The sequence below is a fragment of the Pristis pectinata genome, chromosome 11 (genome assembly GCF_009764475.1).
Source record: "Pristis pectinata isolate sPriPec2 chromosome 11, sPriPec2.1.pri, whole genome shotgun sequence".
In the NCBI taxonomy this organism is placed as follows: Eukaryota; Metazoa; Chordata; class Chondrichthyes; order Rhinopristiformes; family Pristidae; genus Pristis; species Pristis pectinata.
In genome coordinates, this window is record NC_067415.1 from 26,980,547 (window position 1) to 26,994,860 (window position 14,314).

Below are 14,314 nucleotides of genomic sequence, written 5' to 3' on the forward strand. Positions count from 1 at the left end.
TGAGATATGGTGGACCAAATGGCCTCCTGCTGTTGTGCCATTCTATGGTTCTATTAACATTTTAAAGCTCCAACTAACCTCACTATGAAATTGCAGAGCATAAAATTGCCAGCTTTGGCTAATATTGCTTGAAAACATTACTTTTAAACAGCTACTTATAACTGTTCCAGTAAATGTTCTATTTTTTGCATAGCCATGTTCTGTCATCATTACTTGTGTTTGTTTCTGCAAATTACCACCAATTTACTGCCTTAGAAGTTTCATCTATTTAAAATAGTGCAAACTATCAAAAGTGACTCACGAAGATAGATCTTGCACTGGCCTGAAGTCCAGGGTTCCTGCTCTGCTTCTCACATTGTGGTGCCTGACTCGGTTTCCTCTGGGAAGCCAGCTCCCAGCTGATCATCATTCATGACTCAGGGCTGTGCTGGGCCCCTCCTGACCCAAATGGTTGTTACACTGACAAATGGGCTTCAGCATCCAGCAAGGCCTTGTGTCCAGGCTTGCCAGCTGTCAGGGGTGCATTTAGATATTCACAAACATCCAAAACTGATCAAGTTTTCTTTAAACATTTACAAGTGTAAAGACTTGAAATATAGACACGCAAAGTATTAAAAACATTTAACCTTAGTTACACAAAATAAAAACTTGCCTTTCCCTCAGTGTACAGTTTTTTTTGTTAACTTAAATGGGTGCATAGTACTTAACTTACCATGGGTTCAGAAGGCTTATTTTCCAGCCCACACCCCACTGGGAAATTTTATCCCATCCAGGAATAAACTTCACAGGGGAATGTAGTTGTGCCTCAAGGCAGATCCTTGGGCACCTCTGCAGAGGTCGACCTCATGATATACATGAAATTATGTTCAAAAGTTTAAGATGTCCTTTTTAAAATATTAATTGTTACCACCATCACAAATGACATTAGGCTAGACTTAAATTCTGGTATTCTTTATTAAAATACTGCTGTACATACAAAAGTTTAAATCAGGTGGAAACATTTAACATAGAGGAAGGGACATAACAGACAAAATTGATTAATTTGTGGTAGCTGGTTTAAGGAATTTTTTCTTTACAAAAATAAACAAAATAAGGCCAAAGTGGAACATATAGGGCATGTTTACAAGGTTTTCTTACAAAAAAAACTCACCTATAGAATATATAAAAAAATTATAGTAATACATATGCAAATTGTTTTAAACAGCATTAGCCAACTGAAAACCCTGTCTATAATTGAAAAGATTTTCAAAGAATACATGATTTCAAAAGCTGAAGTCACCATGTGATTTCAGGGGCTGGCACTGGATCATCAAAAGGTAGCACATTATCCATGATGTACTGTAAGCCTTTATAGTCTTTCTTGAAACAGCTGATCACTAATTAACAGGCATGTGCCCAAGATTTCATCTTTTAAGAAATCAATACCAACTTCAAAGCCCAATTTGTAAATATTCTTAACTGCATGAACTGGAACCTGTTCAGAATATTTGGAACTCTCTAAATCTATATCTGTGAATTTTGTAGGTGTAGACCTAAAATCTCATGATGACTAGAGATGGTAAATATAATAACATGGAGCAAAAGTGTTTGTCCTGATATACAAATGCTAACTTGGATTGGGTCATGAAAGTATTTAAATGAACACTGTGGGCATTTAGCTACTCATTGAAATTATGTTAGATACAAGAACCCAGTTATCAGAATTTCACTAATGCAGAGATGACTTTTTTTTGCTTTTGATAATCCAGAGGCAGTGTGCTGGTTGAGTATACATCAAAATTGAAGCCCCGCTTATTTCTGCCCATTACCCTAATATTGGTCCGTACTGAGAATGTGAAAAGGCAAAGCACACCTTTAATAGTCAGAGATGATCCACTTTCAGCAATCATTCACAAATATGGAAACAAGAAACTTTTGAAATGCACAGAATGATATAAATACAGTATTTCTTTTCATTATGTCAGAATACCATTTTTTTAAATTTTTAAATGGTTTTATATAAAAGAATGCATTTTTCCCCAAAACATACAAAAAACAGCTGCTCCTGTCAAACAGATGAGCTATTGACATGACTTTACTTAGGACGTTATCCTTGAAAGAACATAGTAAAGTGTCCTCAATTCCTTTACAACTAAAATGAGGGAAACATTGTGATTGCTTGTACTGCCAGCTTAAAGGCCAATTTGCACAGGATGCATACAAATGTGTCAATATCACAAATATATGTAGTCCTTCCCCATTAATTTTAACAAATGGTGCTACTGAGTGAATCTCATTGCAGTTGTCAAATAAACAGCTTCCAAACCTTAAGCATGAATATTTTTGTCAATACCAAACAAATCCAATATGCAGAACTTTACGCTGATAATATTGGACTAATGAGAAAGAAAGTTCAATTGTAAAGACTGCATTGCTCTATACTCAGTTTTAGCATTCGTCTGCATTATATATAAAGCAACCAGTGCTACAGAACATTTAATACTGGGAAGAAAAGATGTACTTCAGTCATTACATTGAATTCATTTTCTTTATATTCACTTCAAATTGTCCAACAAATTTGGCAGTCATACATGACTCTTTAGTTAAACAAATCTGCATTATGTTTTGATATGTTTCTCTATTTCCCTAAATGGATCCATTTCAATAAATGATAACACATTTAGAATTTGATTCTGCAAATGAAATAATTTCCCAGAAAAGTGATACAGCTTATAATCCTAAGATTCTGAAACATCATACTTCAGATAGCTCCAGATATCTGTAATTAGTATGCCTAATTGCAAAGCCAATTTTGGGGCAAACAGCATTGTAAAGGCACAGCAGTGCACAATCCTTCCAAAATGAAGTAGTTCAATTGCACAGGTTACTACTGTCAAATAACTGCTGCTTTTTATGTTAATGTACTTTAAGTTCCTTTTTGTTTTCATATCCAGTGTAAAGTACCCTAATAAAGCTGCTGTTCAAATAATAGAACTTTATACAAAATTAAATGGTACATAACAAAATTTAATCCACTCCTGAGATTTCAGGCATTGAACTCAATTTAAAAATTAGTCTCCTATAAAAAAAAGCTTGCATAAATGTAGAGCCATTTTACCTGTTTATTACTTACACTGAATTCATTTTTAAAAAAGGCGCTGGTAGCTGTATGAAGCAAAAAAGCTACTTGTAAATTTTGTTATGAAAGATGTGTAGCTGTGATAGTTCGGAGATGCCATCAACACTGACATACAGGAGTTGTTTAGTTCCTACAAGTATAGCGTCCATGATATCCACCTGATTTCCATAAAAATATGCTTCTTGTTGTTTGGTTTTCTGAGTGATAGAACATGGCAGTCAGTCTGAAGTCCAGCACACCGTTTGCCAGAAACATAACCCATCGGAATGCAGTTTACCAAATAGCATTTCCAATGGCATTTTCACCTCGTCCTTGCTGGAGGCTTGTGTGCAGCAAAATCTCTTCAACATCTTTCTTAGAGGCATACACTGTTACCCAGAAAGCAATTCTGAAGGTAACAAATTTCCCTTATCAAAATTACATGTGGTAAATCCTTAAAGATCACATCCTGAACTTAAAATTAGTGCATAAACACGTGAAAAAATAAAACTGGGATCATCATGCATCTGATGCTGTTTCCCAATTTAAAAGCAGTCTTGACAGACACAGATGGCAGTTCCAACTCCTGTAATATGGACGTTCCTCCTTCAAGTAACAGTGTACCTGACCAACGTGCAAGCAGCGCTGCTCATTTACATTTGTCTTTTAAATGTGAAATGAGATGGCATTAGTACAGCTGTAGTGCAATTAGCTCTTTATATTCTTCTTCGGCAATGCTTTGCCTGACCACAGCAAATACTACAACTGCCCGTTAGAAGCTGCTAGGAGTTCTGAGAAAGCGCTTTCAAAGCAGCGCTTCAAATCAGCATAAGTCACCACAAGAACACTCTTTTCATCTCTAGAAACAAGACTTATTTTTTCCGGAACACCAGCATCCAACTGCAAAGAAGTGAAAAAGGAAACAACAAATATTAAATCAGCTTTCAAACACTATAAAGCACATAAGCAAAATTTATAAAATCATGCACTTAATATAGAGCTGGTTGTACACTGACATTTAAATTTCACCACTGAGATTTTAATATGTTTGCAAATCATAATTGATTGTTTATATTTCCAAAGTATCATGGCAGTGTCTGCTGTAATGATAAACATATTTGTCCATTACCTTGTTCAAACAGGAGACAATATGACTGAGATCAATCCATGGAGTACCTGCTTCAGTTAACTGGTGGAAAAGATGATCTCTAAACAGTTTTAGCAGATATCTGTCACCTGTTTCTGACCAGGTAGGATCCTTTTGGAATCTAGTAAAACAATATGCACAACATAAAGTAGCAAGCCTATTTAATGGCCGTTCTAAAAGGTTTCCAGTCGCAGACCAGTACACAATTCTCATAATAAACTTGGTATAGACAATGTAATATTGAATAGTATGCTGAACTATAAGTGCACAATTAAAAAAAGGACACATTTTAGCTTCTTGAAATGGAAATTCAAAACCAAATAGGAATAGAATTTTATGCATCGTTAATTGTACTACAAGGCTGACATAATTAAAAGTCTTCCTCACTAAATCTCTCTTAATCTCACATAATTCTTTAACGTTGGGAGAGGTAAAGGATGGGCAATATTAAAATATTGTCTATAAATAGATATTCAAATGATTCATCATGCTTTTAAGGCAATGAAAACTATTAACAAGTTTTTACAGAAAAATGAGTTAATGGGAATAATTACTAGCTTAAGATGGGTTTAATATTATCTATTTATCACTTTAACAAGTGTACTGAATGTGACGATTGGTTTGCTTGCATTAGCAGCATTTAAAAGTGGTGAAATATAGAATAAATTTTATATAATACTTTATTCAAAATTTAGACTATAGTGAAAAGTACAACTATCAAAATATTCATGCAAATGGGCCTTACTAAATCATGCAGACATTATCACTTAATTAAATTGGCCTAAGATGAAGTAAGTCAAATTAGTAAAATCTGATGTTTACCTGGCTTCCAATAAATGGCAAAGCACCAGTGTATAAGCAGCACAAACTTTATTTCAGCAAAACTAGGAATTTTAGACAACTTACCTTCAGTATGTTTTTTTTATTCTTTGACTGTAGCTCGATCTCCACAACCAAATCAACACATTTATTAATTTGGAAAAATCATAAAATATTTATGCTTTAGTAAACATGCAATCTTGTCATTTCCAAGTGGCTCTTGTTTCATTGAAATTCTCTTCCTGTTAATGCATTTTTGTTTTTATAAAGCCAGGAGCAACATGGCAGATCACATACACAAATTTTTTGTCTTTGGTAAAGTCCTCTTAATTTTCCCACATGACTCAGCCAAATTAAAAATATCATTGAGGTAATATTTTCTCCAGAAATACAATAATTTTTCTTAGTTTAATTATTTTTGCTCAGTTACTGATCTTTCTTCACTCCACTTCAGTGGATTAGCCAGTGGCAAAAGTTTGCAATTACATCAAGAATCTTAATTCAATCAAATTGATAGCACTTCTACTGTGAGACAGAAAAAGGAATCAACCTTTCACATTACTGCTCATCATAAAGTGCATTGCAGTCAATGAATATTTCCTTAAATATACAGTTTTGTAGATAAATGTAGCAAAGTATGTACAACAAAATCTCACAAGATAGGAGCTATATAAATGAAAACTGAACATGTCCAGAGATAAATAGTGATCAGCACACTGAGAAATTTCAACTACAGTTGAGAAGAATGGCTTGGAATCTTTTATATCGGTGGACAAGTCGACAGATCACACCAATATTTATGGATTATTTGCTCAATATATCACCAAAATGGCAACCCAGATTTGTGCTGTGATTGAATCCACAATTTTCTGATTCACAACTGACAGTTCCACTTCCAATGCAGAATCAGTCCCAGAATATCGATACTGTGCTTGAAATTTGTTACAGCATTTCGAACAATGTCTGAAACAACTGGGATGAGAGTTGACTAAAATTGGGTTCTGGGCTCTGTAGTAACAGTGGTAAGTTACAATCATCATCATCATCTGAAGCCAACATGCTCATTTGCTGTGATACAACCCAGGCTGATTTGATGATTTATGCAAAGGCTTCTGTCGTTCAAGTTGCTCTGCAGTGTTGAGTGAAGAAGACCCCTGCCTAGAAACTGGGCCCATTCATTCTGTTTGTGCGTGCACACATAAATTGTGCATAAAAAGTATTCAGTGCCTATTTTGAAGCATTTGCACCCATTTCATGCTGCAAGTCCTGTCCATCAGGAAAATAGACTGGCCACTCCCTTTATGATTCAGCCCCATGCAGGATTTATTTCTCAATTGTATTTTGTGCATGTGATGCCGCCATTGTGTGTGGTTCATTTTAATTACTCAACAGAAATTGGATCAAAATATTGCAACTTCCAGCCTTCATTATTAAACAATTATCAAGTCATGAACTATGCATGAATTGAATTGACCCTGAGGAAGGGAGCATCTAGGTCTGGAAGAAGTTAAAAGGAAAGCAAATGAGGACTATAGCAGATGACCTGAGGCAAGCAGTTTAAGTTAAAGACTATGCTAAAATTTATGGTGCAGAAGGCACCAGCAGGTTTATCACATCCCTGCAAGTCAGTAAATGGCTAATCCTACTTTTCAGCTCTTGCTCTGTAGTTTGAAGCTATAGTAGATAAATCTTCATTCAAGTATGTTCTGAAGGTGATGAGAGTTTCTGCCTCTAAGGCCTCTGGCCCTCCTCCACATGGAGTGAGAAAACTATTTTCTCTATTTCTGCTCAAATCTTTTGAACAATTACCTTATGTTTATGCCTCACTACTTCCTTGATGAGTGTAATAGATCAATCCTATTCACTTTTTGTAGGCCTCTCAATTTTCTAAATCTCATCTAATTTTCCTTCAGACTCTGCTACAAAAAAAAATCCCAGCTTCCTTTATCAGTAAAAGTTTCTAGTCTAGACCATATCACAATCTCCTGTGGACTCCCTCTAGTACAATGTTACCTGTACATAATATGATGGGCAGAACATTATGCCAGAAAAATGTTTGATGCTGTTCCAGCATTAGCTAATAGGAATATGCAATTTTTTTGGGATGCAGAGGTAATGGGGTCATAATCTATGCAAAGATTGTGACTGATTTAGCTTAACTTAAACACTGATTTGAAAGTGGATACACTCCAAAGGCAGGAGTATAATTTTGATCTTTTATGATTTGAAGTCATGTTAAGTTTTCTATAGTCTCCAACTATGTATTTCTGCTATCCTCAACATCCTATATAGTTGATCTTTCGGGTGAAAAGGGTCACTAGTTTCTATTATTTTTAATTAAATATCTTGTATTTGCTGCTTACAGTGTGGTTTCCAAATGCAGATTGGGTGTGATCATTTTGCTGACTATGAACCTTGTACTCTGCTTCCTGTACTGCTTCAATGAACACTAACAAAAGCGCAGTTTACAAACTTCTGAGTTTAGTGATTTCAGCAACTTCAGACTTTACAATTAATTCCAAATTCTTCAAAAGCAGTACTGATAACAACTTTGTCATTGCTATTTACAGGTTTTTGAGACCCATTGTTCGATTCTTTTCTTACGCTAATGTCTTTTGCATTGCACCATCATTCCTTTTATCTTTTAATCACTTCATTCTCTGGCTTAGTGCAGACACCTCTTCCTCTCCCTTTACCCATCCATTGCATTTCCTACTCTGAACTTGGTCAAAAACTGTCAACCTTGCCTTGCAATTTTAATGCATGGTAATCAACCCAAAATATTTTCCTGTTTTTCTCATTACAATATTGCCTGATGTGGTAGGTATTTTGCAATGTTTTCCATATTTATCGTCGATAAACTATGTTAAAAAAATACAAATGAGGCCTCTTCCTTCTAATTCTTTCTCTGACTAAATTCCATTCTTAAATATTTTTCAATGACATTAAAACACTGGCTTGGCTGTTCTTTTATCTCCCCCCCCCCCCCCCCCCCCCACAAAGGAGGACTTTATTTTCCATACTCCAGTCTCCAGTGTGTACACACACACACAATATACGTAAGCAAACTTTACTTTTCAGAAGCTCAGCAATGAAAGAATTACTGTAAATGGCAGGACCCTAAGGAGCATGCATATACAGAGGGATCCGGGAGTGCAAGTCCATAGCTTCCTGAAAGTGACAAAGCAAGTAGATAGAGTGGTAAAGGCGGCACAAGGCATAATTGCCTTCATCAGATGGGGAAGAGGCAGCCAGAAAGGGATTGACTGACTGACTGCCAGGTATGTGCAAGAGCCCAGGAACACAAAGGATTTGCTGGAGTGTAGGGCTGCAGTATTTATGCAGCAGAGTGTCCATGGAAGTATTTAATATGTACAAGGATTGAAAAAGAATTTGAGGCGTTGCCGCGGTGGAACATAATGAGGTCAGTGGAGGCAGTGGTGAAGGGCAAACAGGGCTTTATGCAAAATAGTATACAGACAGGAGTTTTGGATGAGCTCCTATTTATGGATAAAGTAGTTGGATAGAAACCTATGAGCACAGAAAAGTCATGGGACATAGGTATGGCTTTCTGCAGGTGTGGTGCAGCAAATGTTACTGATTTCTAATATTTAGTATTAAAACTACATATATATTATCACCTAATAGTTGAATCAAAATAGATATACAAGAAAACTGATCATCATCTCCATCTGATTGCACAGAAACGTGGCAATAAACAAATATTCTATCCTTCCATTTATTCACGTAATTCAAAAAGCCCAGTGCTGAAACAAATCTTATGGCTGCATATTTCAATCCCAAGACACCTGACAATTACACAAACTGGACTTGGGTCACAAATTTTGACAATTTGTACCTGTAGAACTGAACTGAATGCTGTACAAAAAGAAATAAGATCAGATGAAATATTGCAAGTACTCACCATTTTTCCTGCAATAAATCAAAAACCAATTATTTAATTTACTTCCACTGCTGTTAATTACTGAATTAACCCATTGTGACTTGTTGGAGTCATACAATCTGATTAAATTTTTTTTAAATTTTATTTACAGCGTGGTAACAGGCCCTTCCGGCCCAACGAGTCCGCGCCACCCATTTTAAACCCAAATTAACCTACCCATACTTCTTTGCAATGTAGGAGGAAACCAGAGCACCCGGAGGAAACCCACGCAGACACAGGAGAACGTACAAACTCCCTACAGACAGCGACGGGAATCGAACCCTGATCGCTGGCGCTGTAATAGCGTCGCGCTAACCCCTTAACTGAGTGTTCAGTGGAATCTCAGGCCTAGACTAAATGTGAGGTGATATTCAGAATAAAAAAGTGAAAAGGGAGAAAGATGGGAACAATAACCCTGCAGCCTCATTTTCTGTTGAGAGTTTCTGTAAATAAAGCTTACTCTGGCCTCTCATTGATTGTTCCCAGTTTTGCTAGCAGCCTAAACAGCCTTCCATTTTGCACCTCCTGCAAGAGAGAAAAGGCAAACAGATTAAAATAGAACCTAATTAATCTATCGCTCAACCATAGTTTTTTGTTTCGTCAAAATGTAATTGAGGTACTTATCTTTTGAAGGTAGAGCAATTCATTGAAATGGCAATATCTTCTGAAAACCATTTAAAGCTCGACCATACAATCAGAATAAAAGACAAAAATGCTGTATCCTCTCCACCCAACCTTGAAAGAGACAGTTCACATTACAGCTCATCCCACTCCACTCCACTCCTTATTTTAACAACATCAAATCCTTCCATCCAGACACAAATGGGAGCTTCTCACACTTTAATGCTGCATATCCTTTAAAAGTCCAATTTCTACTACAAATTATCTACTGCTAATTAAACCTCAAAATGATAACCCATGTTCAACACCGGTAAACTAAAATGAATATTACCATGCTGAACTGTTTTTGCTCAACAAAAGGTGTTTAAATACAATGATACTGGTTCAAACAAATAGGCAAAATTTAAGATTAATTTGTTTATCAGTTTTACAATACAGAAACAGGCCTCTCAGTCCACTGAATCCATGCCAGCAATTAAGCACCCATTTACACTAATCCTATTATTCTTCCCATATTCCCATCAACTGCCCTCGGATTTTACCAATCACCTAATATCTAGTGGCAATTTTCAGTGGTCAATTAACCTATCTACCAGCACACTCCTTGGAATGTGGGAGGAAATTAGGAGCAAGAGGAGGAAACCAACACCAAAGGGAGAACATGCAAACTCCACACAGATACCAGCAAAGGTCAGGATTGAATTCAGATCAATGGAGCTATGTGGTAGCAGCTCTATAGCTGCAACACTATGCTGTCCCTAAATATTTTTTTCACTCTACCATAAACCATGACTAATTACCCTAAACCTTGTATCCCCATAGAAGTCTTCATCAGACTGACTTTATAATTGCCTGACATATTAAATGATAAAATAGCATAAAGTTGTTTGCATAGGAAGGAATAATTGCACTACGTACACCTATATCCACAATTGGCACGATGACAGATTCTGTTGTTCAGCAGGGAAGGTCAAAGTCTAAGTGAGTGATAGTAATAGGGGTCTTTATAGTCAGGGGCACTGATAGGGGTTTCTGTGGCCGCGAGCAAGGCTCCAGGATGGTCTGTTGTCAGGGTCAAGGCAGGTGCAGGACAGTTTGAAAAGGGAGGATGAGCAACCAGAAGTTGTGGTCCATGTTGGTACTAACGACATAGGCAGGAAAAGAGATGGGATTCTGCAATCTCATGATTACTCCCTATACCACATGCTAGTGAGGTCAAAAATAGTACAGTTGAAATGCATGGCTAAAGGCCTGGTGCAGAAGGGAGGGCTTCAGGCACCTGCATCATTGGGATCTCTTCCAGGGCAAGTGGGACTTATAAAAGAAAGTCAGGTTGCACCTAAATTGGAAGGGCATCAATATCCTTGCAGGGAGGTCTGCTACTCAAGAGGGTTTAAACTAGTGTGGCAGGGTGTAAGCAGTAGGTCAGCAAGTGGAGCGATTGAGAAGTTAGGGGTTAAGTCAAGTAAGTCTAATAGTAAATACAAGCAGGGTCAGGATAATGAACATGGCAGGAATGATGGTCTAAGGTGTATTTATTTTAATGCAGGGAGTATAACGGGTAAAACAAATGATCTTGGAGTCTGGATTAACACATCGAACTACAACGTTGTATCCATTTCAGAAACTTGGTTGAGAGAAGGGCAGGACTGCAGCTCAATGTTTCAGGATACAGATGTTTTAGACATGAGGAGCGCAAGAGGTGCAGAAGTTGCATTACTGATTAGGGAGAATATCACTGTTGCACTAAGAGAGGATATCTTGGAGGGCTCATCCAATGAGTAGAACTCAGGAATAAGAATGGTGCAATCAGTATGGTGGGGTTATACTCTCGGCAATAGGAGCTAGAGGAACAGATATGCTGGCAGATCGTGGAAAAGTGATTTTAACTTCCCCAATATTGACTGGCTGTACTGGACTTACATTGGGGAATGAGCCTGGTCAGGTAATTGAACTTCCAGTGGGGGAGCATTTTGGGAACAATACCATAATTCCATAAGTTTTAAGATGGTTGTGTATAAAGATAAGACTGATCATCATGTGAAAGTGCTAAAGATTGACGGAAGTGTATTTAGGTATTAGGTAGGAACTGGAGAAAGTAGATTGGGAATGGCAGTTTGTGGGTACATCGCATCTGACATGTGGGAGTCCAGTTAATTAGCATTCAGGGTCAACATGTTTCTGTCAGGATGGAAAGATAAAGATGACAAGATTCAGAAACCTTGGAATGACAAGAGATAGTTTAATCAAAAAGGAAAAGTAAGCATATATAAGGATTAGGAGGCTGAAATCAGACAAGACCCTTGAAGAACTTCAGGAAAACAGAAAAAACTTCAACAAGAAATTAGCAGAGCTGAAAGAGGTCACGAAATGTCCTTGGCAAGTGGGATTAAGGAGAATCCCAAGGCATTTTTTGTGTATATTAGGAGTAAGAGGGTAGGTAGGGAAAGGGTAGATCCAAGGACAAAGGAGGGAATTTATGCATGGAGATGAAGGAAGTGGGTGAGATCCTTAATGAGTACTTTGCATTGTTATTCACCAAGGACATGGAAGATGGTGAGATCATGAAGGGATATGTTCAAGGGCCTACCGATATTGAGGAGATGGTGTTGAATGTATTGAAAAACAAAGGTGGATGGCCCCAAGGTCTGATGGGATCTATCCCAGGCTATTGAAGGAGGCAAGGTAGGAGACTGCTGGGGCTTTATATCTTCTTTAGTCACAGACGAGCAGCCAGAAGACTGGCAAATATGCTTTAAGGGCAACAGGGACAAACCAGGAAATTATAGGCCAATGAGCCTTACATCAGTGATAGGGAAATTATTGGAGAAGCTTCTTAGGGACAGGATTTTCTTGCATTTGGATAAACATAGACCTATTAGGGATAGTCACCATGGCTTTGTGCAGGGGAAGTTCTAAATTTGATAGTTTTTTTGAGGAACATGATTGGATGTTGTTTACATAGATTTTGTAAAGCATTTTACAAGATCCCTCATGGTAGGTTCGTCCGGAAGATCAAGTCACCAGGGATTCACAGTGAGTTGGTAAATTGGATACAAAATCAGCTTGGCCATCAGAGATAGTAGTATTGGGGTGTTTTTCTGATTGGAGGTCTATGACTAGTGCTGGGAGCACTGTTGTTTCTAACATATAGTAATGATTTGGATAAAAATATAGTTGATTTGATTCGTAAGTTTGCAGATGACACGAAAATTTGTGAAGTTATGAGCAGTGAGGAAGATTGTCAAAGGATACAGCAAAATAAAGAAAATTTAAGCAGAGAAGTGGCAGATGCCGTTTAATTGGGACAAGTGTGATGTGACAGATTTTGGGAGGTCAAATACAAGAGGAAAGTATACAGTAAATGGCAGGACCCTTAGGAGCACTGACATACCAAGGGATTTGGAGTACAAGTCCATAGCTCCCTAAAAGTGGCAACATAAGAAGATAGGGTGGTAAAAAAGGCATATGGCATACTTGCCTTCAGTAGTCAGGGCACTGAATACAAGAGCTGGCAAGTCAATGCTGCAGCAGGATAAAATTTTGGTTAGTCCACATTTGGAGTATTGTGTGCCATTCTAGTCACCACACTATAGGAAGGATGTGCAAGCTTTGGATAGGGTGAAGAAGGGGTTCATCAGGATGTTGCCTGTACTGGAATGTATTAACAATAAGGAGATGTTGGACAAACTACGATTGTTTTCTCTAGAGCATCAAAGGCTGCAGGGCAACCTGAAAGATGTATATAAAATTATGAAAGGTAAAGACAGGGTAGATAGTCTTCCTCTGCCTGCTCACACCCCCCTTCCCCCCCCCCCCCCCCCCAGAGTGCAAATATCAAAAATACCAGAGGCCATAGGTTTAAGGTAAAGGGGGGGGGGGGGGGGGGGGTGGTGGTGGAGGCAGTTTAAAGAACACCTGCATGGCAGGCAAGTTTTTTTGTTTACACAGAGAGTGGTAGTTGGCTGGAATGTGCTGCTGGGGAGGTGGTAAAAGCAAAGTTTAAATGCCATTTAGACAGACACATGAACAGACAGGGAATTGAAGGATACAGATCATGTGCAGGCAAATAGGATTAGCTTAATTTGAAATCATGGTTGGCACAGACATGGTGGGCTGAAGGGCCTGTTCTTGAGCTGTACTTTTCTATGTTTCTATATATGATCTGCAATATACTGCAGATGCTGAAAATTTAAAGTAAAAATAATGAGGTCAGATGGCATCTATGGAACGAGTTAATGTTCATGTCAATGACCTTTCATCTCCAACTTTCCCAAATTTTGCTAAGAATAGTTTTAAATGCAGATAAAAGGGGAAGATGTGCCAAGAACAAAAGGGGAAAGACTGAAAAAGGGTGGCAACTAAGAGAGATTTACTGAGAAAAGTGATGGAGGTGCCAATTGACAGAGGTGTTAAAGGATAGCGATAAAAGCTTGCTCTCTCCTTTTGGAGCCGAAGCACAAAATTTAAAAAAAAAGACCTCTAAATAAAGTTAAGAATAGTATTTGATCCAAAGAGGAGTATGATAAACTGGCCATGAAAGAAAGCAAGCCTGAGGTATAATAGGAGCAGTTTAGAATTTTGCACAAAAGGACCAATAGATTGACTGAGAGAGTATAAACAGAGTACATGATTAAACTTGCAAGGAGAACACAAGCAGACTGTAAAAGCTTGTACAAGTATGTGA

General features: G+C 37.7%; 1 protein-coding gene across 1 annotated transcript in view; it reads right to left on the reverse strand.

Annotated features, from left to right (window-relative positions):
* Positions 1-935: 935 nt before the first annotated feature.
* The window catches only part of pan3 (poly(A) specific ribonuclease subunit PAN3), an 85,983-nt gene continuing 72,604 nt past the window's right edge, over positions 936-14,314 (reverse strand). The window contains exons 16-18 of the mRNA XM_052026078.1: positions 9,467-9,531; positions 4,227-4,365; positions 936-3,997 (exon numbers count right to left, since the gene is read on the reverse strand). Of these exons, the coding sequence (XP_051882038.1) occupies positions 3,857-3,997; positions 4,227-4,365; positions 9,467-9,531 (345 nt within the window). The 3' untranslated portion in view covers positions 936-3,856. The remainder of the gene's footprint in view (positions 3,998-4,226; positions 4,366-9,466; positions 9,532-14,314) is intronic.